The 22454-nt window shown below is 49.0% G+C and overlaps 8 protein-coding genes across 8 annotated transcripts; 5 read left to right on the top strand and 3 right to left on the bottom strand.

Moving 5' to 3' along the window:
• Nucleotides 1–51: 51 nt before the first annotated feature.
• On the top strand, nucleotides 52–3049 carry F5891DRAFT_1233203 (transcription factor IIIC subunit delta N-term-domain-containing protein; the record flags this gene model as incomplete). Its single annotated transcript, XM_041369602.1, has 14 exons — nucleotides 52–165; nucleotides 220–367; nucleotides 431–515; nucleotides 565–649; nucleotides 699–780; nucleotides 832–937; nucleotides 992–1110; nucleotides 1161–1360; nucleotides 1416–1816; nucleotides 1874–2007; nucleotides 2054–2331; nucleotides 2385–2514; nucleotides 2565–2786; nucleotides 2847–3049. Coding segments are annotated over 14 exons (2307 nt in total), but the record flags the coding sequence as incomplete, so codon positions are not given.
• A 238-nt stretch (nucleotides 3050–3287) lies between these two features.
• Nucleotides 3288–5114, bottom strand: F5891DRAFT_1233197 (uncharacterized protein; the record flags this gene model as incomplete). Its single annotated transcript, XM_041369601.1, has 5 exons — nucleotides 4491–5114; nucleotides 4162–4430; nucleotides 3893–4112; nucleotides 3460–3842; nucleotides 3288–3399 (listed from the first exon to the last, which is right to left on the bottom strand). The coding sequence occupies exons 1-5, from the start codon at nucleotides 4698–4700 to the stop codon at nucleotides 3288–3290; spliced, it is 1194 nt and encodes a 397-aa protein (XP_041225066.1). The 5' UTR covers nucleotides 4701–5114.
• A 383-nt stretch (nucleotides 5115–5497) lies between these two features.
• F5891DRAFT_1233191 (uncharacterized protein) lies at nucleotides 5498–6762 on the bottom strand. The gene is made up of 5 exons (XM_041369600.1): nucleotides 6579–6762; nucleotides 6455–6518; nucleotides 6185–6402; nucleotides 5936–6132; nucleotides 5498–5883 (listed from the first exon to the last, which is right to left on the bottom strand). Exons 1-5 carry the CDS (start codon nucleotides 6733–6735, stop codon nucleotides 5638–5640), a joined length of 882 nt encoding a protein of 293 aa, XP_041225065.1. The 5' UTR covers nucleotides 6736–6762; the 3' UTR covers nucleotides 5498–5637.
• Nucleotides 6763–8376: 1614 nt separating this feature from the next.
• F5891DRAFT_1128921 (uncharacterized protein) lies at nucleotides 8377–9558 on the top strand (the record flags this gene model as incomplete). Its single annotated transcript, XM_041364333.1, has 4 exons — nucleotides 8377–8499; nucleotides 8551–8739; nucleotides 8795–9308; nucleotides 9359–9558. 4 exons carry the CDS (start codon nucleotides 8377–8379, stop codon nucleotides 9556–9558), a joined length of 1026 nt encoding a protein of 341 aa, XP_041225064.1.
• A 946-nt stretch (nucleotides 9559–10504) lies between these two features.
• On the top strand, nucleotides 10505–12387 carry F5891DRAFT_400826 (uncharacterized protein). Its single transcript, XM_041371700.1, has 4 exons — nucleotides 10505–11166; nucleotides 11222–11461; nucleotides 11515–11602; nucleotides 11650–12387. Exons 1-4 carry the CDS (start codon nucleotides 10564–10566, stop codon nucleotides 12147–12149), a joined length of 1431 nt encoding a protein of 476 aa, XP_041225063.1. The 5' UTR covers nucleotides 10505–10563; the 3' UTR covers nucleotides 12150–12387.
• A 967-nt stretch (nucleotides 12388–13354) lies between these two features.
• F5891DRAFT_1146831 (armadillo-type protein) lies at nucleotides 13355–17842 on the top strand. Its single transcript, XM_041365035.1, has 16 exons — nucleotides 13355–13471; nucleotides 13551–13622; nucleotides 13683–13772; nucleotides 13847–13980; nucleotides 14038–14307; nucleotides 14360–14411; nucleotides 14467–14583; nucleotides 14640–14767; nucleotides 14820–14931; nucleotides 14988–15305; nucleotides 15368–15923; nucleotides 15978–16351; nucleotides 16400–16485; nucleotides 16537–16610; nucleotides 16660–16886; nucleotides 16943–17842. The coding sequence occupies exons 1-16, from the start codon at nucleotides 13466–13468 to the stop codon at nucleotides 17579–17581; spliced, it is 3255 nt and encodes a 1084-aa protein (XP_041225062.1). The 5' UTR covers nucleotides 13355–13465; the 3' UTR covers nucleotides 17582–17842.
• Nucleotides 17816–21073, top strand: F5891DRAFT_1173623 (uncharacterized protein). The gene is made up of 2 exons (XM_041365633.1): nucleotides 17816–20135; nucleotides 20188–21073. Exons 1-2 carry the CDS (start codon nucleotides 17932–17934, stop codon nucleotides 20891–20893), a joined length of 2910 nt encoding a protein of 969 aa, XP_041225061.1. The 5' UTR covers nucleotides 17816–17931; the 3' UTR covers nucleotides 20894–21073.
• F5891DRAFT_1038565 (outer dynein arm light chain 8) lies at nucleotides 21059–22136 on the bottom strand. The gene is made up of 3 exons (XM_041361899.1): nucleotides 21671–22136; nucleotides 21438–21530; nucleotides 21059–21382 (listed from the first exon to the last, which is right to left on the bottom strand). Exons 1-2 carry the CDS (start codon nucleotides 21933–21935, stop codon nucleotides 21469–21471), a joined length of 327 nt encoding a protein of 108 aa, XP_041225060.1. The 5' UTR covers nucleotides 21936–22136; the 3' UTR covers nucleotides 21059–21382; nucleotides 21438–21468.
• Nucleotides 22137–22454: the final 318 nt, after the last annotated feature.

The raw sequence follows: 22454 nt of genomic DNA, 5'->3' as shown, positions 1-22454 counted from the left end.
CATTAATCGTTATTCAACGCGTCTCTGGCTTATCTTGTGTTGAGGATGGCAATTTACACGTCCCTGGCAGTGACCACTGTCATTTTAAATCCTTCTGAGAGGTGCCTGCAATGGTCAGACGATGGCCAGGCGTGTATTACCACCAAGGCAACCGTGCATATCATGGTAAGAACTCTTTGTCAAACTTGGTGGAAGAAGGCACCTTATATTTGCATTCAGACCCCAGATTCGGGTATCAACTTCAGTACACCACCCGATATCAAGGCACTTCGAGGAGATGAGAAAGGGGAGCAGACGCTCGGGTGGTTCAGGACGATGATCGAGCCGGCTCGTGGACAGACGCATATCTGGCCAAGTATATGTCAAGGTAAGCATATGACTGAGGTTGCCGCTCCCCGGTATTAGTTTTGAGGCTTGCGACGATGGTAAGATTGGGGCGCTATTACTCTCGGATCCCTCGATGTTTCCCTTCGTGGGGTTGCATGCTCCCCTAGTAATCTCACATCGCGGGGAAGGTATGTCCCTCACCGCTTGTCTGATATGCAGCTGATATGTATCTTCGAGATGCGTAATAACCATTCTTAACTCAAACGCTGAAGTATCACTTTGGACGGCTGCTAAAAATCACTTGAAGGGAGAATGGACCAATGTGAGAGCTGTAACTCATGTTGCTTCACCCGAGTCCTAAGTTTGTGGAGATTCAAGATGTTACAGGTCTGTTACTCGACACAGCTTCGTCTGAGGATATCATTCGTAACACTCTTCGAGCGCAAGTGACTAGTGTGTGACTCTATAATGTATTATGACACATTCTCTGACATCCTGGTCAAGGTCTTGCCTGGTCAAAACAACCGGACTATAGAATCACACCCACTCCGATCCTTGATTCGTCGGTGCTTGCCCTAGGAAACAGGGCGGGCTGTATTGAGTTTTTCAGGTGCGTAAATGCGGGTCTTTTTTTTCGGAAATACGTCCATCTTATTGTGTGCAGGTTTAACAGAAACAACAACTCAGGAGGTTCCCTCTCGCACATCCATACAGAACCATTGAGCGATCACTGGATCACGCATTTGAGCTGGGCACCTTGGATTACTCACGCTGTCGGTCATTGTAAGCTTTCTCGTGTCTGTCATATGAACAGGATCTTTATTTTGGCGAAGGCGAATCCCTACTGGCCTTCTCCACTGATAATGGCAACGTCGGACTAGTAAAAGTCACGCAAAATCTACAGTCTACTTCGAACGTTGGTTTTGTGCCTGAGTACACAACCAGTGCTGTATTCGACGTCCAAGGTCCAATTTGCGAGGCTGATAAACGAGGCGTGACCGCATTAACATGGGTTCAACCACCAGGAAGAAACGTACTCTTTGACCTTTTTTTCTCCGATCTTACCTGGCTCTGATCGTATTTTCCAGCCGATCCTCGTGTACACAAAACCCGGCCTTGTGTACCTGTGGTCATGGCCCGGTTCTGAACCGGCTTGGAACGGCACTCGCGCATTCCCATTACAAACCCAAAAGATGTCCATCGGATCCTCTGCCATTAGCCCTGTCTCTGGAGTATCCTACGTGCTTCACCGCGACGCACTCATTCTTTCACTTTTCGATGGTTCCTTACATGTCATCCATAATATGACCGTGGAACCTACCTGGAGTCCTCCGCTTGCAGGCGACATCCTCACCTCTACGGAACTATCTCGCACAACACGGACGTTGTTTGCCAAAGTTACTCCTGCGGGGATTTCTAACTTGGATGTCAACAGGATTGGTGGAATGATGTCGTACGACTCGCAGTCGACCCTCATCTGGATATACGAGTAAGTGACATCAATGATATAATTTACAATCACCCACGGATCCGTTTGTTTTTCCAGAGCCCTTCGACCTGCAGATTTTGGCTACAAGAATGAAGCTCAGCATGAATGTATGCTACTCACTGCACCATTTTGGCAGCTCGACGATGAGACCGTCTTGCACACCGCTTCAGAGGCTTTTGCTGATATCTCTTGTGGTGAGTCGAACACTCAACTTGTCACTAGTCATTCGATACTTAGATGGTGAAGCCTCAGGAAGTGCCCCCATTCACCATTTGCGTGCACTGATGCTTCATCTACGCAGTAATGCGCGCTTCGCGGCGGTGTGCCCTCAGGTGCTGGAGATTTTATCGCAAGTACCACCAGATCAAACAACGGCCATAGTCTTGCCATCCTGGACGCAAGGATCGAACGATGACTTGCGACCCCAGCTTCGGAAAAGCCTGACTACCCATTTGTTCGGCTGGCCCAATCTCCTATCGCTTCGAATGAGGCTCTCCATAGCCGACCTATGTTGGGTGCGCGAGTTACGAGCGTCCAATCTGGTACACTTACAGTATTTTGTTCACAGAAACTATGCAAGGACCCGGAGATGCAAGCACAGTGCGGCCAAGTCGCACAACGCCTGCTTGCCGCCATCTCACACTGCGTGCTGCGGGTACTGGTTCGTCACTTGAGAGCCATCATCCCCGTCATTACTAGTGCGCCGATAGTCCGCTTTCTCTTCTTATTCGCTGAGCACTTGTCACAGCGCCTGATATCCCATTTGTTCTCCGTGAGGTAGTACAGTCATTACTGCCTGGTTCGCCACAAGATCTATCAGATGAAGCTCAAGCTTTATCAGATGCTCTCACTGCGTCATTCTCCATCGATCCTGCAATTGCCGCGCTGCATGAACACTGTCCCGCTTGCCACACCGAAGTCCCACTGCATGACATCACCCGCGCAACTTGTCCAAATGGCCATGCCTGGGGTATGCTTTCCTCTTTTACGAAGCTGGAAAAGCCCATCTCAAGTTCTCTTTCATATTTAGCTCGCTGTACGGTCACCTCGTTCATACTCTCGACCTCAAAGGTGCGCACGTGCATCGGATGCAGTCGGAAGGCCCTGCTTCCGCTTGCAACGTCGGATGAGAGCCAGTTGCCTGTCGCTGCACAGAGTTGGATCGTGAGGGATTTGTTGGAGGCTGTACATCGGTGTTTATTTTGTGGGAATAGCTTCGTGGAGATCGTGTAGAAGATGATGATGTGAATGTGTTCATGCACACGGCAAGTTCCAAATATATCTAGCCTCGTCTTGCGGATGGATCTCATCCCGTTCGGACACTTCTGGAATAGCAGTTGACGTTGAGCTCCAGGCAACCTTGTCTCGACACTCCAAGGTGGCCCTTCATGGAAAAACAAGATAAATAAGTCGTATACTAGGCATGAGATGATGGTCATGTCAATACAATCTAGACAATTCATGCAGAACATTAAACGTCCAGTCGGAACCAAAGCGGTATCATCTTCCACATCCTTTCTCTCTCCCTCGTAGTCCAAATCCCCAGCGCTCTCGCGCACGCCTCGCACTCGGATACTTCTACACTGCGGCGAGACTCCCCAAGCCGCGCGTCATCAACGCTCGAAGCCTGACCAAAATCATACAATGGCTGCCCAAGCTCCTCCGCAACATACAAAGGATCAGTGCAACCACGCTCGCGATCAAAGAGATAGTGCTGAGTGGCCAGTGCCACAAGTTCCGAGAAATCTCTTCTGCATGAGCGATGCGAGTGTGCGTGATGCCCCAAAAGAAGCGGATGAGAATGCGATCCCATGGAGCGAATGAGAGTTGTGATCGCGTGTTGCGATGCCTCTTTCCCCAAAGCTAACCTTTGCAGGTCTGCATTTGATAGCGGCAGTTGTGCAATAGAAGGGCCACTCTCGTCGTCCTGCTCGAAGAGTTGGGTATAGTGGTATCGTGATAAGTCATAGAATGCAGAAGGCAGGAGACTTGACGCATTGACTTCTCGTGCGAGAATAATAACGTCCTGAATGCGAATGAGCCATGTCGTATCAAATGTGAAGAGAAGCAGCCTACTGCGGGGGAAGGGTATATATTGGACATTCCAGGACCACTTTGCATTTCATCATCACGAGTGACGTCCTCTCTAGCATCCCATCCCTTGAGTGAAGTCGGCCAAGCCTTGCTTAAATGAACAAGAGCTTTGGTTCTCAACGAATCGACAAGGTACTTGGTCGCAAGTCGAAGTATCCCCGAAACCATGCGGAAATCGGTAGGGTCATTCTTCCCAAAGTTTCTGTACAAAATTCGTCACATGAAAATGCAGCGCACTATACGAGACCTACGGGCCATCATAAAGTGCCGTGAGGAGATTCTCAACGTCCTCTGATGTGTCGTGCAATCGTAGAACAGGACACCCTTCTACTTCATTGGTCGTATCTATTTGTAGTGCAGGGTTGTTGTTGACAACCACGGTCGGAGAAGAAGACGTTGTACTATCCGCAGATTCCGCACTGGGTTGTGGCAATGAGAAGAGATCGCGGAAGAACGCCGAGTGGCGAGCAAGCTGAGACTTGTGCACACGAAATAAGGTGTCTTCTGCTCTCAAAATGATCTATCAAAGCCCAATTGTGGCCTCAGTCTGCGCTGGATCACAGGCAGTCATTATACGCACCGAACCATCACAAAACCACAAATCCGTGTGTTTTGAAGCTTCAGCAAGTGCATTACCTTCTGCAGAGGTTGCAATTTGCGAGTGCCTGTCCACGGAGGATCTTGGTGTATGGGTCAACCTGCGCAATAATCCATTAGGCGGAGGACTTCTAGGTGGGTAATGCCCGTTCGCGGAGATCATAATTGGGGTTGGGTAGTAGCTCGTTTGCATTATCGATTGATGATGATACAAGACAACGCCCCGACGGCAGTAAGTAGGCCTTATCTTGTACCGTGTACTGCCTGCTAATCACTCGCAGGTAACTGCATGTCGAGGGCAGCTTGTAAAGCGTGGAAGCATTGCCACAAGCTTTAGCTTGGCAACAGAAGCGGCATGGCATGATGGGGATAACACACAAGGAGTCCCCTGGACACCCCCATCGGAAACACCAATTCCCGGTTCGGTTCGGAAACGACCACAAGTGGAGTTCAGGGTCACTCGACGCAGCTGGTAGGTCGGTTGCAGTCATGCGACATTGTATTCCCACTAGGTATATCACAGGCTCAATATTATTATCCTACCTGAGTAGCCCCCTGACAAAAACTTTCGCAGGTGTCCCCGCCATCCTAGCGTTCCCCTTTCTCTAGCCAGCAGACTCTTAACCTAACTTAGGAGACGCTGACTGCAGCGGGAGCTAAGAACGTGGTCTGCCTCGCGACGCTCTGACTTGAGCTTCGCTTATCCAAGCCAGCCGCTATCAAATGTATCGAAAAGTTGAACTTATGAGGAAGCGACGATCCAGCGCGGGGGAAGCCAAGGCAAGGAGAATGGAGTATTTCATCTTGAGAATGAGTAATACTGCAGGAGACACAAGGGAAAGCGTGTGTCACTATACACAGCGACTCATGTGCTGGTGGTGGGAACGCATGAAAGGCCTATGATCGCGATGCCTCCCTGAGGTTACAGGGGTTCCAGTATAGTGTTCAATGAATTGAGTGTCCAGACAAAGTGCGCAGGAAAAACTGAATACAGCCAATGTATGAAGATCCGGGGTGGGAGCTGTTTCGCATTTAATTTTAGCCGAAATTAGATGGTGAAGAAGGGGGGATAGTTATCTCAGAGTTCCAGCGCATGTAATTGTAGATCATGATCACTGGTACTTATTGGATCAAACAGATCGCATGTCCTCCTTGCGATCCGGGACGAAGGCTGCTGGTGAATCGAGGGAGTGGAAAGAAGTGGAAGTCTCAGTGACAAAGCCGAGGGTAATAGTGGTGAGCTGTTGCGATGTGGGGACAGGTGAAATTGGACCGCTATAGTCGCCATCTTCCGGATCGTCAGGTTCACGGTTAAGCACCCGGTATGCATAAGTCACAACCACCAGCAGGTTGCAAATTATCAGGGAAGATGATACCTAGACACAGGCATTTAAATTTTGAATGGATGAGATGAAGGAACGACTCCACCTCTAAATTGACTGCAATCATCTCTATCCATATATCAACTAGAAAATTGGTGACAGCATGGAATAGGGAGAACATGGTCATGATAATGCTGGATGAAAATATCGCGAGAATCATCTGCCGCTGTCGAGAGGGCAGGTTGACGTTCCAGAGCAATCGGAAGGAAAAGACCACCAGAATAGTGTCAGCGACAAACTTGCCTGATTGAATATGATGAGCATAGGATGGAGTGAGAGGTGGTGCGAGGCCTACTTGCGAGTTGGTACGCTGCCATCGAATGGCCGACGTGGCACGAAGGACAAGGCAACTGGTACCACTCACTGTTCGATTCAATTTCCCGTACCTTTTGCGCCATTAGAACTCCCTCCGTCAGGAAGAAGAGAATCGCGAGGCCCATGGACAAACGATAAAGACGCTGCGTGGATCGTGCAACCCGTGCGATGGCAAACAATATGCTTATGCGTGCAAACCTTCAAGTCTGTTTGTTTTCCTAGACCAAAGTGAGGAGGAACAGGATCTCACCAATTTATGCAGGTGGACATGAGCGTTGTCACCCAAAAAGAAACTACAGATGCAGATGTTCCTCCTACATCAAGTCCATTCATGTGAGCAACACAGCGAGATCAACGAATGATAAAATACGCACGAGAGAGTAGATGAATCCAGGAACCAACCAGATACGCTATGCCACACGATCCGGCCGTAGCAGCCCATGCGTCCTCCCACCAAAATCTCCTTATGTGTAGTCGGAACGAGACACGAAAAATTGTGAGAGCGATAGCCATCCCCTGCACAACGCTCATCACCGCTGAGTTTGGTAAGATAATATCTTGATAGTGTAGAAGTCCCAACGCTTCGGGCTATGTACCCACCCTTCATCTGTATCATCGTGGACGACAACACCATCCTTGCCGAGGATGATGATATTCTGAATCAAAAATTGCTAGCATCAAGCGCTAAGAGCGAGTCATACTATAATTGCACCATTTGGAAGATTGTAATATTCAGGGAAATTTTCCTGCAGGGCCGAAATCTAGTTGATAAAAATATGACATATAGGCGCTCATCGACCTTCTCGTGCACATTGATATGAGGGGTCATACTCCATGCCATAGATGGGTGCCACATCATTCCGCGCGAATTTGCAATGAACGCGCCCAATGGTGGGCCATCGTTCTTTCAATGCAAGTCAACTAGGCCAGTATTTTGTTAGTGTACAAGTCTTGAATACCTTGGACAGTGTGCTGTCATACTAGTCAGGAACGATAGATGATATTGGAAGTATAAATTTACGTCACATCTGCTTCTGCTGCCACTCCTGCGAACTTTGTGGCGCATGACGCAGTCACGAGCTGACTCTCTGAGATGGTTGGTGGGGTGTTCAGATGAGGGGCAAACATCATTAATATTGTGATGTCATGGTGGGGGTCGAAGCGCGGAGGCGACTGTGCAAACAAACGGGTGGAGCGCTGCGCGTACGGGACGGGGCGACGTGGCAAGTATGACAGGAGGCAATCCATAATTTAAGGATGGTTCGGGAGCCTGCGAGCTACCCCTAGATTCCTGCTGCCATGGATTTACGGTCAGCTTTTAGAAAATGGAGCCCGGTGTCAGTAGTTACAATCTGGAACGACATTACTGCATCATCGCCGCGGTCGGAGTAGGTCGGGTCAAGTCGTAGAGATGCTGTTTGTGGCTACGATGACGGGGCTGCAATCATATCGGTGGTGCATCTGGCAGCATACGGGTGTGATACTGCAATGCGAATCTGTGAAAAGTATTGCCTACGTTGGGCGGGCGGGCGCATCAGTAAACCGGTGAGTTCTTGCTGGGGATTATGCTGATTATGGTGCTTTTACATGGTCATATATTGCTTTATATCACTTTATATTACAATGTGACGAAAACCTTTCCTATATATTACGATATATTACGATATATGATGATATCTTCTTCTCACAGGTTCTCTGATCAGTGGTTCATGAAAGGAACGTGACTAGTACCAGCCTGATAGGGCAAGTAACAAGTTCCGTGATGCCATCACCATCATGTGGCAATCGTCCATCTTCCCTCAACAATAACCACAGTTTTGCGGATAACGGTCTTTGTTCCTCTGTGTAGCGACCGGTACGGTAAACAGTTGATGAAGGGTGCACGTGGCAAACTCTTTGTTCTCGTTCCAGGTTTGGCAACACAAAAATTGATCTCCGGGGTAGTATAAAGCACATGATTTACTCTTCTAGCAACCGAATTTTGACGTTCAACGCTGATTCATAGTTGCTCTCTCCGTTCTCGTCTTCCTGGCTGTAGCGAGCTGTGCTTGCACCTTTCCATCGTTTGCGATACTCTTTTTAACTTACTTCGTTCTATACTGATTCTCAGCTGTGCTGCTGTTAAAACCTGGACGGTTTTCTCCAACGAAAATTCTAACGCCTTTGGTTACGATGCAATTCACTACTCTCGTTTCATTCGCTCTTGCCACTGCTGCCTCTGTGCACGGTGCTCCAGTCCATAAGCGCATTGCGCAGGTCATCGCTGACTCAACTACCAAGTGGGAGGCAGCATGCGTAAGTTCCTGCAGATGGCTTGGTCCGTCGTATCTCATAATGTCGTTCCAGGATGCTGCTGGTGGAGGTGCCCAATGCAACCAAGTTGCTGTCGCGTCCTTCGGCACTCTTCTTGCTGCTCCAGGTCCATGCGAGCAGCAGAATGCCGCTGACAACATGATTGACCTCGCAAAGACTCTCAGTAACAATGCAGACATGATTACTTTTGCTCAGATTTTTGCCCAGCAGCCTCGGAATTCTGTTCGTATTTTTCCCAGCCCATTTTTTCGTCACTTACAGAATTCTGTGCACACAGCCTACATCACAGAGCGTGCCCTATTGCCAGTCAGCCCCGCGCAATGCTGAGCTCAATGGGCTCTTCCAGTGTCAGTTCCAGGGTGATAACCCAACGACCTTTGTCGGTGGTATTGCCGTTGGCGGTAACGGGACCATCCCTTTCGGTATGAGCGCACATGTCAACCCGGCTGGTTCTTGCCCCGCAAACCCCACCGGTCCCATCGCTGATGGCACACAACTGGTGGATCTCACCCAGAATCCCGGTGTCGGTGGCACAACTGCCTCTAATAAGACTACTGGTGGAAGCAATAGCACCTCAACAGTGGCCACTTCTTCCGCCATACCTTCGTCTGGTTCTTCGGATTCTGACTGCGAGGAGGATCCAACCGAGTCCATACCTACTGCTTCTATCGCCGCTGTCGCATCCGCAATGCCCTCAAGCACTAGTGGAAACTTCAAGCTCGCTAACGGTCAGGATGCTCAGAAGCTCAATGCGCAGTTTGCTACGCTAACTGCTACCTCTCTCTGCACTGGTGAGTCGGCCTCACTCAAGCAGCATGTCATTCTCTAACATTCTATGCAGAGGGTACAAATGCATGCGTCGATAGCGCTTTTGCGCAGTGCGTAGGGGGCACGTATGTGACTCAATCTTGTGGGTCTGGTCTCATTTGCGCTGCCCTTCCTCTCGTCAACTCTGCTGGAACGTCGATCACCTGCACCACAAATGCTGATGCTTTAGCTCGCATTGCTGCCACTGGCGCGCAGGGCGGCCTCACTGGATGAGGTTCATTGATACATTTTTTTCGTTGTGTTTTGAAATAATATGGTATATAAACTGTTACTATGTAGTTATACTGCTTACAATATCTGTATCAGTATTGGTGGTGCTAGTCGCTGCATAAGATTTGTTGTCCACTGAAGTGTGTGATCAATGTTAGTCCCCTCTAGCCAGACCATAGAATTGAAGACAGTTGTTCCTTAGAAAAATCAATGACTCGCAGATATTGGTTAGATGGAAAGTGGAGCGTTCTACTGATGGGTATTGTTCGGGGATTGCCTCACGGCGAAACAGTCCTCGGACCAATACCCGTGAGTAGATAAGACCGAGATTCGGACATCCAAGGTTGGAGTACGTCTCGAGCATCTCAGGTTTCATAAGATCGATGATATGACTGAATGACGAAGATAGGGCTGTGGATAGAACCTGATGAGATCTATGGTTGCAAAATAGTCGAACCTTTACAGACCTGAGAGTCTGAGACCGCCTGTCCGATAGGATTATACTCAGTGGCAAGACCGGTGGCGACTAGCCGATCACCAATCGACTCGGATCCTTGAACGTCTGAATGATGATTTGAATAGAGGAGTTATGCACTGTGGGATCCACCCCTTGATCTGCCACTGGCACTGGCGCTAACAGTGGTTTATCAGCTACCTTTTGCTATCGATACACAGACACTCACAAGAAGTGATCATCCTATCTCTACAAATAGGCTATTCCATGCACCTGCAGGCTGCAGCGTTGATCGTCTTGGCATGTTACAATATCGATGATAGTAGAAGGTAGTATGCGTGGACCCAGCGTGGTAGTGCTGACATAAACTGATTTTTCATACACGTGACTAGGCGCGTCGCGATCGAGTTTGTTTATTTCGTGGCAGTGCTGATTTACTGGTGAGCAGAGTATAAATACAGCGTGCCCGCGAGATATGCCTCCCATTTCTGGTCCTCGATTTACGTGCATTACCTTCTTCACTACTCATTCTCAACTTCAACTCGCCTTACAATATGATTTCCGCTATCTTCGATGGTGCCGCCCATGTCACCGTCGCTGGGTGCCTCGGAGCATTCTTTTTCAAACACACTGTGGTGGATCGGACGTCCAAGGCCATCAAAGAAGCGGAGAACGTCACCGCTGGCCTGGTCATATCCGAATTCTGTATTTCTGTCGCGGTACTAGTTCTAGCTTCCAACGAGACCGCCCGGATACTCCTCAGTAAAGATGGTCAACCCCCTCCGAAGCACAATTTAGCCGAGCTCAACGCACCTCTCATTTGCAACAAAGTGTCCGATTTCTCTACTGCAGCAGACTCAATTTTATCCAATCCAATTGCAACCGAACCTTGCAGCATTCCGCCATCCATATCAATTGCAACCGAACCTCGTAGCACTCCGCCAGACTTAACAATTTCACTGAATTCAATCGCAAATGACTCCTGCACTTCGCCATCTACTACATGTTCCGCAATATGCACGCCAATCCTGCCAACTTCGCCGGTTCAAAATACCAAGCGCCTCTCAATCGATTCCGGCACCACCCTTGTTGACCACGATGACGACTTCGTGAAGGGTTTCTTTGATGCGGACCTTCGTGAAAGTACTATCCCCCAGGTATGAAGTCGCACAGTTTGCCTATCTTTATCGCTCAATTTTTGAATTTTTATAGGACGACAGCGACTGCTCCAGTAGCGACCTACTCCCATGGACGAAAGCACTAACGATCAATAACTCGAGTGGACCCTTTCAACGGCCTGGGACGCAACTCCAGCCAAATATCCTAGAGGATGGACATCTGACGACCACCGACATTTCGCTTCTTGTGGACGCTTCCACTCAAACGATCACGCCTCGACTGAAACCCCCGGATACGAAACGGCATCAAAATTTCCGCCCGGCAAGGCACAAGGTATGAACGTGTTTATTGTGAAGCCAAGTGCCGCACTCACCATCATTTGTCAGTGCGAATCTAGATCTACTCGCTTGGCCGCTGTCCGTGGCAGCATCGAACGCACCCACTCCAAGCAACTAGAACACGCTACTGTGATCGGTGAGTGATTTCCGGTGACGTTCGCATCATTTGTTGATTTAAAGTAGATGACCTTGAACAACTACATGACGATCTCCTCGCCGACCAAACCGCTCTGGTCGATGGCTGGGCAGCTGCCATGGCCCAGCTTGGACTCCCCTCTATGCTGTCGCCTGCACCACTGCTTCTGGATCAGAAGACGCCCGACTCAGGAAATTCGATCGAAATTATTCAAGACCGACACCTTCACCCACAATTCTACTCCCGAGGTCCCCTACGACCAAATACCGAAGATCTGCAACGGCCTCCCTCGCTGTCCCCTACGACCTGGAGCTTCATGCCCGCGAGGTTGAAGGCCACCACTGGCCGCGTACAAACTATGTCTTCGCGCCGCCCGGTTATACCTGCAGTCTTCGACGTCGGACGTCCCCTACGACCAATCCCGACACAACCGCAACCGCATAACCGCCTCCTTCTTGTCTCACGCGACTTGGAGTTGAAGGCCACCGTCCGCGGCTCGCACATACGTCTATCTCAAGTCTCTTCCCTTGTCTTCGCCATCGTGTAAATGGCCCTCGATTTATTTCTTTGTCTTTGTATTTCTCCTACCGGTATCTACTTCGCAGATCATGGACTGCCTGTGACTTATGGACGCGTCTTCTTTTATCGATATGTACTCAGCAGACGTTGAACTGCCCATTTCTTTTGTAACTTGTAGACACGATTTGCCTTGTTTCTTTTGCAGTTTGGAAGCATTTTTTCATCTATGATATATATCATTTAACGATGTTTCCATATTTTCGTATATGTACGATGACGAGTATTAGATATCTGCAGCTCGTACTTAGTTTCTGAATCTCATTTTCTGCGAATGATGCATTCCGAGAAGTAATTGGTCTTGCACAAACTAAATCTCGCGAAAAAAACAACAACATATAAATTCAATATTGCAAGGTCGAGTGGACGCGTTAACCCACTCAAGAAGACCAAGCAGATTGGTAACTTCCTAGTTATCATGAGTGTGCATTGTCAGGAAAGGCAGGTATGCAAAGCTCAGACACACCTCGGGCGCAACGCATCGATGCAGAAGGCAGGATGATAGTGATGAGGCGTCGGTGCTTTCAAATCCCAGTAACAGGTAGAGTAGCTGCTTTGAGAAGCGATTGCCTGCGTTTGGAGATGTCGATGGTGACCCACAGACGTTCGTTGTTTAATGCGCGCCTGATACGTGGTACCTTTGTGAATACGACTGGTCAATGCTCATGCATCCATTGAATAAATTCTGCCATCTCTGTGGTAGGGTTCAGTGACACACAAGATGAGGAGCACTGGATCTGCAGCAAACCATGACCGCACGCACGGCACACAACGTGGTGGAAACAAACCGCAGATAGATAATCGATGCAGAGATGATGAAATGAAGAGTGAAAATTCTGCTCGTGAGATCGATGGGCCTGGTTTGTTTGTCCTCGGAGTCGGTTCATACAGACATATCTGATCGAGGCGTGCTTTTGTTTCGAAAACTGGTCTAGTCTCCTTGAGGTTTGATACGATTGACAACTACAACTTTGACCGTGGTCATCGATATTTCATTGACCAGTCACGTTGGACAATGACAACAATAAGAAAGGTTGATGGGAACTGAAGGCCCGTGGCGTGCGCATCATATTGCGGTCATCGATATCATAGTACGGATAAGAGCAATGCATGATATGTCCAATCAGCTTTTTTATAGTAGCTTCGGATAATTGACTAGACATGATGCATGATGATCCGTGGCAAATTTTTCTGAACTCCGCCAAGTTTTTAGATTAGGGAACATTGGATCAGACCAATCATCTATCCCCTCACCCTCTTCCTCATCCTCATTCACGACTTTTAAAGATGGATGTACGTGCAGATAAATACCTGAATACTTACTTTCGAGTCCGATCTGATTACTTTTTGTTCTATTGCCCGTTTTCAACAGCCGAATTTCGTGCAGGGGCTGCACAATCTATTACTGCAGTCCACTTCAAACGATACCAACCAGCTTAAAGCTGTGAGATCGATCCATCAGACGCGTTTTTAAATGTGTTTCCTGACTTCTTGTGTGTATCAGGCAACAGCTCAGCTTAACACAGAATACTACAAAAATCCGGCATGCATATCTGCACTCGCACAAATACTCGCCAGTTCACCGGAAATCGCGGTGAGCATACATCATATCGGTGTCTTTTTGGTCATTCCTCATTGTTATTGGCTATGTGCACGTGAATCTGTTAGGTTCGCCAACTGGCTGCAGTCGAGATGCGGAAGCGTGTTTCTCAAAAGAGTGGCGATCTATGGATGCAACTCCCTCAAGATGTTCGTTCGCAGATCAAAGACCAGCTTCCCATATTGATACTTGCTGAACAAGAGTTAGTCTATTTCTTCTCTTTCAAAGTTTGCTCCTCATTTTTTTTTTGATGCTGCAGCAAGCTCGTCCGACACTCTGCTGCACGTGTCATCGCTGCTGCTGCTAGCATCGAACTCACAGCTGGAACATGGCCACAACTCCTTCCGTGGTTACACCAGTCATGTACATCAACGCAAGTCGCGCATCGTGAAGTCGCCATCTTCATTTTGTTCACTGTTCTCGAGAGCATCGTGGAAGGATTCCAGGAGCATTTGCAAAGCTTTTTTAAACTCTTTGAAGGTCTCCTCAATGATCCTGAGAGTATCGAAGTTCGTATTACGACTGTTCGGTGCGCCTAGCTCTTTGACTAATCGTAGGTGGTAAACTAACCCTGCCTCAAGGGCTTTGGGCGTCATTGCCCAGTATATTGACTCTGATGATAAGGCTGACATCGTACGTGCAAATTATTTTTCTTTCTCTAATCAAATTTTCTTACTGCATGCTCCAGAAATCCTTCCAAGCACTTCTCCCTGGTATGATCCGAATTCTCGGGCAATCCATCGAATCTGGGGATGAGGCTGGTGCTCGTCAACTATTTGATGTATTCGAGACTCTTCTCATCCTCGTGCGTTTTGATTTCAGTTTTTCTTGACTTGGACTTATCTGCGAGACGTCCTGCAGGAAGTACCAATCCTGGGCCCTCACATTGCGGAGCTAGCATCGTTCCTCCTTCAAGCTGGTGGAAACCGCAATCTCGACTCTGAAATCCGTATTTTGGCCCTCAACGCCCTTAACTGGACTGTTCAATAGTAAGATCATGTTCGAGTCCATTACATGAATGAATTCATGTCGTCTTTCTAGCAAAAAATCCAGGATCCAAAGTCAGGCCCTCGCTGGAGCCATTTTGGAGGGCCTTATGCCTATTACCACCGAACCTGAACCCACAGATTCAGACGACGACGCTCCTTGCCGTGTACGTAACTTTGACTACTAGCCGAAAATGACTAGATCTGATAATCGTTATTCTAGTCTGCTCTTCGTATTATCGACGGCCTCGCCACGAACCTTCCCCCCACCCAAGTCTTCCCTGCCCTCCGAACACTCATCTCTCAGTACTTCTCTTCTCCTGACGCGAACAATCGCCGTGGTGCAATGCTTGCGCTTGGCGTCGCCGTGGAGGGCTGCAGCGAGTTCATGACACCTTTGATGAGCCACATTTGGCCTGTTATTGAGGCTGGTCTCCACGACGGTGACAAGTCGGTCAGGAAGGCGACATGTGTCGCTGTCAGCTGTTTGTGCGAGTGGCTGGAGGAAGAGTGTATTGCGAAGCATGCTGTTCTTGTTCCTGTGAGCACGGAAGTGTTGGTTGCAACTTGATACCCATGCTAAGATGTATGCACGCTTTTTAGGTGATCATGAGCCTGGTGCACGATCCTGAGACTCAGCGTGCGGCTTGCACTGCTCTTGATGCACTGCTTGAGATCTCGCAGGATGTCATTGAACAATACCTTCAGCTTATCATGGAGCAACTTGCTGGCCTGCTTGACACTGCACCTATCACTGTCAAGACTGTGGTCACTGGAGCACTCGGTAGTGCGGCACACGCATCAAAAGAGAAGTTCCTCCCTTACTTCCAGCCGACCATGAACAGATTACAACATTTCCTTGTCCTCACTGGTGAAGGCGAGGAGACTGAGCTCCGTGGGATTGCTATGGATGCTGTTGGAACATTCGCAGAGGCTGTCGGCGTTGATGTCTTCCGTCCATACTTCGCGGATATGATGAAACAAGCATTCCAGGGCATTGAGATGGGCAGCGCACGTCTTCGGGAGTGCAGTTTCCTATTCTTTGGCGTGATGGCTAGGGTATTTGGTGAGGAATTTGCGCCGTACCTACCCAGCGTTGTACCTCCGTTGTTGCAGAGCTGCAAGCAAGCTGAACATGGCGAGGATAATGTTGCTACATGTATGCTTGTCCGTCCTTTTTGGACGAATAGTTTTCTGATGGATTTTTTTCTAGTTTCTAACACCGACGCTGCTGTTGCATTCGCATCTGGGTCCTCTCCTACAAACGCGATCTCCATCACGGATGACATCGATGTCAATGGGAACTCCCAACTTGAGATCGAAGACGTTGACCTCGACAAGATGCTCGAAGTCAATAGCGCGATTGCAGTCGAAAAGGAAATTGCTGCAGACACGATTGGAACGCTCTTCGCTGCAACGCGCAACCATTTCTTCCCTTTTGTCGAGCCTTGTGCTCTCGAGCTCGTCAACTTGCTCACGCACTATTATGAGGGTATTCGCAAGTCCGCAACGGACTCTTTGTTGGAGATAGTCAGGACATTCTACGAACTGAGCGGCGCGCCAGACTGGACCCCTGGTGCGACAGTGGTGAGTTGTACTTATTATGTCTGAGCATGATGCCAACGCAGCGTCCAGACTGTCCCTCTGGAACAGAGCGTGAAAGAGCTCATTGGGCACAGCTTGAAGCCCTTACTTGAGATGTATGAAACTGAGGATCACAAGTCAGTCAATTTATGTTCAGTCGTGTACTCTTACTGACCAAACTATTACAGGACCGTTGTGGCATCGTTATGTCTTGGTCTTGCCGAGACCATCAACAAGATTGGACCGGCATTTATTGAAGGCCGTGAGTCGAATCATCAGCACTTTTTTGTTGATGCTGACATTTGGTGGAGATCTCGATGTCATCTGCAGCATCGCGGTACAGGTCCTTGAGCAAAAGGCACTTTGCCAACAGGATCCTGATCAGGATGAAACCGAGGAGGCACCCGAAGATCAAGCCGAATACGATTCAGTGCTCATTTCCTCTGCAGGCGACTTGGTATCTTCGCTTGCGAATGCATTAGGGAACGACTTCGCGCAGGCATTCAATACCTTCTTCCCTCTTATCTCGAAATACTACGTCAGTTCGAGTTCTTTCTAGCACCTGTGCAGGTACTGACTGTACTTCGTTTGTAGAAGAAGAACCGGTCGATGAGCGACCGCTCGTCTGCTATCGGTTGTCTCGCAGAGATCATTGCTGGCATGAAAGCCTCTGTCACGCCCTCGACAGAACCTCTGATGGATCTGTTCTACCGCGCGCTCAGCGACCCGGACCCGGAGGTCCAGAGCAATGCATGCTTTGCCATCGGTCTTCTCGTTGAACACTCTGAAATCGACCTTTCGCCGCAATATATGCATGTCCTCAGTGCCCTCCGCCTCCTGTTCAACGTCTCGCCCACTGACCCTTCAGCGAAAGTCAATGCAAAGGACAATGCTGCTGGTGCTGTTGCCCGTCTCATCATTCGCAACACCGCTGCCGTCCCTCTGGATCAGGTTCTTCCTGTGTTGATCGGCAGTCTCCCGCTCAAGAACGACTACCTTGAGAACCGCCCAGTCTTCCGCGCTATCTTCCATCTATTCCGTACGAACCCCCAGTCGCTCTTGCCCTTCATGGATCAACTGCTTGCTGTGTTTGCTCATGTCCTTGATCCTAGTGGACCCGAGCAAATTGGCGATGAGACAGGGGCTGAGCTGATTGCATTGATTGGTATATTGAATGCAGAAGATCCAGGGAGAATCCAAGCAGCGGGGCTCAGCGCCTTCACCGGAGCATAATTCATTCATATTTCTTTTCCGTCATGCACATGTCTTCCTTTCTCCAAACACAACTTTCAGATTCCATATATCAGTCCCCTCCGCTTTCGTTGATTTAGATTACTTACAGAGTTACTTCACATGCTATCTTCAAGATTACTCAGATCAGTTGTTCACAAGGGTAATATGGATTCGATAAATGTTCACATGACCTAGTCGCGACGCGTTGTTTTTACGTATTTGTTCGTTCCCTCTCTCAATCAATCATCTTTGGCCTTCCAACTGACCGCTTAAATAATTCGAAATCTGAGCTCGCTGGCCGACTTGTCTTCCAACGTGCGTCGTCGTCGCGCCTTACGACTCCCATCACTATGATTGTCACTCTTTTAACCCTCCTCGCTGCCGCGTTAGCGGGTCGCGCGACAGTCACTGTCGACAATCCGCTGGATGGCCAACTGCCGCTAATTGCTCGCGTCGGCGAGAACTACACTTGGCCTTTCAGCCAGTTCACATTTTCAACCGACCTGGACCAGGCTCTTTCGTACACTACTTCAAACCTACCGAGTTGGTGCTCGTTTGACAACGCAACTCGAACGCTCCACGGCATACCTTCTGCTGCAGATGAGGGCACGCCGCAGATCACCGTGAACGCCTCAGACTCTGAGTCCTCGGCAACCTCATCGTTCTTTATCTGCGTCACGTCCTATCCTGCTCCAACACTCGAAATTCCTCTAGAAAAACAATTTTATGCAGGCAGCTCCGCGCTCTCATCGGTGTTCTTTTTATCTCCCGGATCGGCTCTTGAAACGGACGGCTCTGTACTCAGGGTCCCGTCTCAATGGTCCTTCAGCATCGGTATCCTCGATGATACGTTCTCCGCCCCAAATGATCTATACTATGCGGCCTTGCAAGCGGATGGAACACCTCTTCCTGAATGGCTTACATTCAACACAAATACTGTGACGTTCGACGGAGTAACGCCATCTGAGGCTAAACTACCCACGCCTTACACCCTATCTATAGATGTCCATGCATCTGATCAGGAAGGCTACAGCGCGGACACTGTTTCTTTCGACCTCGTCGTGGCTTCTCATGAGCTGTATGCACTATCGACTCTTCCCACTGTCAATGTTACGGCAGAATCTCCTTTCAACTTCACGATCATGGCTGCCGCCGATTTTACTGGTATGCTGGTGGATGGACAGCCTCTAGAACCTACAAACATCACCGGTTTGTCTATCGATGTGTCTGCGTATCAAAATTGGCTTCAATACGATGAGGAAAGCAGGACGCTCTTTGGGATCCCTCCCTCTGGACTTTCTGTAACGAGCGCCTCGAACCGAGGACCTATCCTGCCTGCCAGGCTCACCACTGACTTCAATCAGACCTTGGACACTACGATCTCTCTGGCAGTTGTGTCATCCTACTTCTCTGCCTCGGACCTTGGAGTTATCAATGCGGGTCCAGGGCAGCAAGTTCACTTCAATCTGGCTCAATTCTTCTCTAACAAGGCTGATACTGCCCAAAATCACAACGACGTTAACCTCAGTGTTACCTTCTTTCCTGATGCCAGCAATTATTTGAGCTTCGATGCGGTCTCTGGGGAACTGTCTGGACAGATCCCGGGCAACTCACAAGTCCCAAAGATTGTGATCACCTTCGTCGCATATTCCCGTGTCACGCACTCCACTTCCCACGCAACACTATCCGTGGTGTCTCCGCAGAAGGAAAATCAGAGCCAGGGTCTAGGAACGACGAACTCGGCGGGACGCCAAACAACAACACTGATCTTGTCTGTCGTTTTTGGTGTAATTGGAGGCTTGCTCAGCCTTGGCGCCGGTCTGGCCCTGTTTAGGCGTTGCGCAAGTGTTCGAGACTCGGCTTTGCTAGGTGAGGAAGGCGCATTCGCTTGGTCGGATGCGGAGAAGAGGTACTACGGGATGGCTTCCAATACAAACAATAGTCTTCCTGAAGAAAACAAGGGTTACGGTTGGTCCAAGGAGGCAGACACCAGCGCAACCTCGGAGAAAGGCAGTCTTGAGCTCGGTCAGCGGCAGGGGAACTCGTTCCAACCCATTGAAAATCTGCCGTCCAACGCATACGCAAATCTTGGACTTGGCCTTCGGCGTGTTGTTCCTCAAACTCCTTCGACTGTTCACGCTGATTGCAATGGTGTCATGAAGAAGGCCGAGTTCCTTGGGCGGATCAAGGAGACTGCAAGGAACGTGAGCGACAAATACAAGCGCAAGGTTGCTCCAACAAGGCCTGTCATCGGGTACCCTACGCCATTGACGTCAAGACATGCACGTCAGGGTGTGGATGGGCTTCCTCTAGAAGGCGACTACATAGACATCAAGGCCACCCCAATTTCACAAGATATACGCGAAAATCCCTTCAACGACCCAGAGTTGAAGGTCAAGCGAACGAGTACGATGACTAGTTTCATTAGTTCTCCGTCGAACTCTACGGATGAGAGGTCCATCCCACGAAGACGAGCCGATTTTGCTCCACCAAGGTCGCCGCGAGGCCCACGAGAGCCATCACCCGCCGCTGTCAAGGACTCTGCTAACAAAAGGTACATTCTTATTTCGTCGTATCGCTTGATATTGACTAGAAGCATCTTTCAGCATTATCAGGGAAAGTATACAGAGTACAAGCATCGTTTCCTACGAATCACGTCCTGAGACTATCCAGACTATCCACACCGCCGAAGAGAAGCCTCGTCTCAAACAGTTCACAAATTCTTCCCGAGTTCCTCCCCCGCGGTCTCCATCTAGTAATCAAGTAACACCAGATGTATCCCCAGGAACCAGAAGAATCATCAGCCAGACAGCAAAGGTCTACCAAGAAGGACGAGACGCGCACCACGCGAGTATCGATGAGCTTCGCATGGGCATGCACTATGTTCGCACGCTCGGAGAAGGTTCATCGAACGTGCGCTCTGTGTCCGACAAGTCATTTTCATCGCTCGCGTCTTCTCAGCCTGGTCTAGGTCCTGTCGGTGTAGGGACGGAAAACACCGTCTCTCGATTCATCGTACGGACCGGCGAGAAGTTCAAGTTCCGCATTCCCATGAGGTCCACCAATGGTACATATCGCAAGTTGGAGGCAAAACTGATGTCGGGGCAAGCACTTCCACACTTCTTGCAGTTGGAGCTCAAGGGGCACGGCGGTGACGACAAGAGAGTAGTCGAGTTTTATGGGATTCCTGCAGAGCAAGACCTTGGGGAGATACAAGTGGGAGTATTCAATGCGGAGGGTGGGGAATGTCTTGCAAAGGTGATCGTCGAGATAGTTGGAAGGAATAAGAGGTCTCCGCCATTGACAGGGTGAGCTGGCTCACATCGTGTCGTACTCGATTTGTCCGCGTTTCATGGCTTTCTAACGGACCAGTGGGCTTGGTATTATTTACAGTTCTATGTAACTTAAATTTGATTCATCTTCCTTCTTTCCGCGGTGTACATGCAAACATAACGCCGCTGTCGGATATCCGCAGGAGCGCTCCTCTCATGGGAACCGTCAATCTGTCACGGACAGGGTCATGCATTGCAATGATTGCATGTCATGATCAGTGTCATTGCCATCGAATACCTGACATATCTAAAGACAGTGCATATCTTGGCTCGACTTGATTCCAAGATATTGCGGACTAGGAACTTATCAGCCAGTGTTCGTTCCAAAGGGTAATCTTCCACGAAAGTAATGAACAGTTTGTACACGAAAAGCGGGGACATTACAAGACGGTTGACGTGCGAGGCAAATGCGGATTCAAAGGAATGTACAATACACAAGGTGAAAAGTGGTGAGTCGCGTCTGTCTGTACTATAGACATTTTGGTTAAAGGAAAGAACACGCGATTGAAGGTAAGAAAACTTACTTGATCTATCCAACGTGAATCTACAGTTGTTTCATGACTTCCAGATGAGGATAGCAAGCGATCCGACGTAGAAATAGATGAAGTGCTTTGTTTCTGGAAGAAATGACTCAGATTAGATTTCTTCTCAGAAAGGACAGAAGCGCAAGAAAGTTGTAGGAGATCGGTGAAAGTAAACAGGTTGCATAACCATCACATCCGACGAGGGCTAACAACACAACGCATGAAAGACATACCATGAGTCACGTAGCTGCCAAAGTTCTTTCCGACAACAACGTGCCACGTGGCCCCATGTCGTCTGTCGAACTCTTTCTTGATCTGTGCAGCGATGTCCTTCTCGATGTTGTATTTCTCGAGAGCAGCAGATGCGATCTCAACGCTCTCTTGCTGCATCTCTTCAGTCATATCCACGTTCTTAATAATAGCCTTGGGCCCTCCGGCAGCATTGTGTTCTCTGGGGCTGGAGCCAGTCTCGGTAGATGTTACTGCGTTGTCTGCCATGGTAGTGAGGTAAGGAAGAGGGTAATCTGGGGTGTTTTTTCAGCTTTGTATGAGTTTATATATGCCTTAGATAGGCCTGCCTTGAGTTTTGGGGCGTGCAGGCGGCAGTTGTGCGCTTGCGCGTGTGGTTGAAAGGAGATCGCGTTAAAAAGTGGTGTTGACTTTAATTTTTGTAAACGTGGCTAAAATGGGTTAACGGTGTCATCGTGTTTATCTGAACCACATGCTCCAATTGAAACGCGCTCTGCACGCTCCTTCAATATTTCAATAACTTCAAGTCGGGGATAAATAATTTCTAGCCTAGATCCCATAGATGCCGTGAACTGGTTCAGCAGTACCCGTCAGGTGACAACACTCCGAGTCCATGTTGCATTCTCGCACTCTCATTTTACCCTTCCACGATGTGTCTCGGGCGTTATTCTATTAACTTCTGGTCGATACAGGCTGTGTCCATCGCAGGGTGTGCACATGCAACAGAACCTTCGTCACAATCAGCATGTGGATCCGAAGGACACACCG

This window comes from Suillus fuscotomentosus, assembly GCF_016647785.1.
Source record: "Suillus fuscotomentosus strain FC203 chromosome Unknown F5891scaffold_32, whole genome shotgun sequence".
Taxonomy (NCBI): domain Eukaryota; kingdom Fungi; phylum Basidiomycota; class Agaricomycetes; order Boletales; family Suillaceae; genus Suillus; species Suillus fuscotomentosus.
This window is presented reverse-complemented; position numbering and strand designations above follow the sequence as displayed.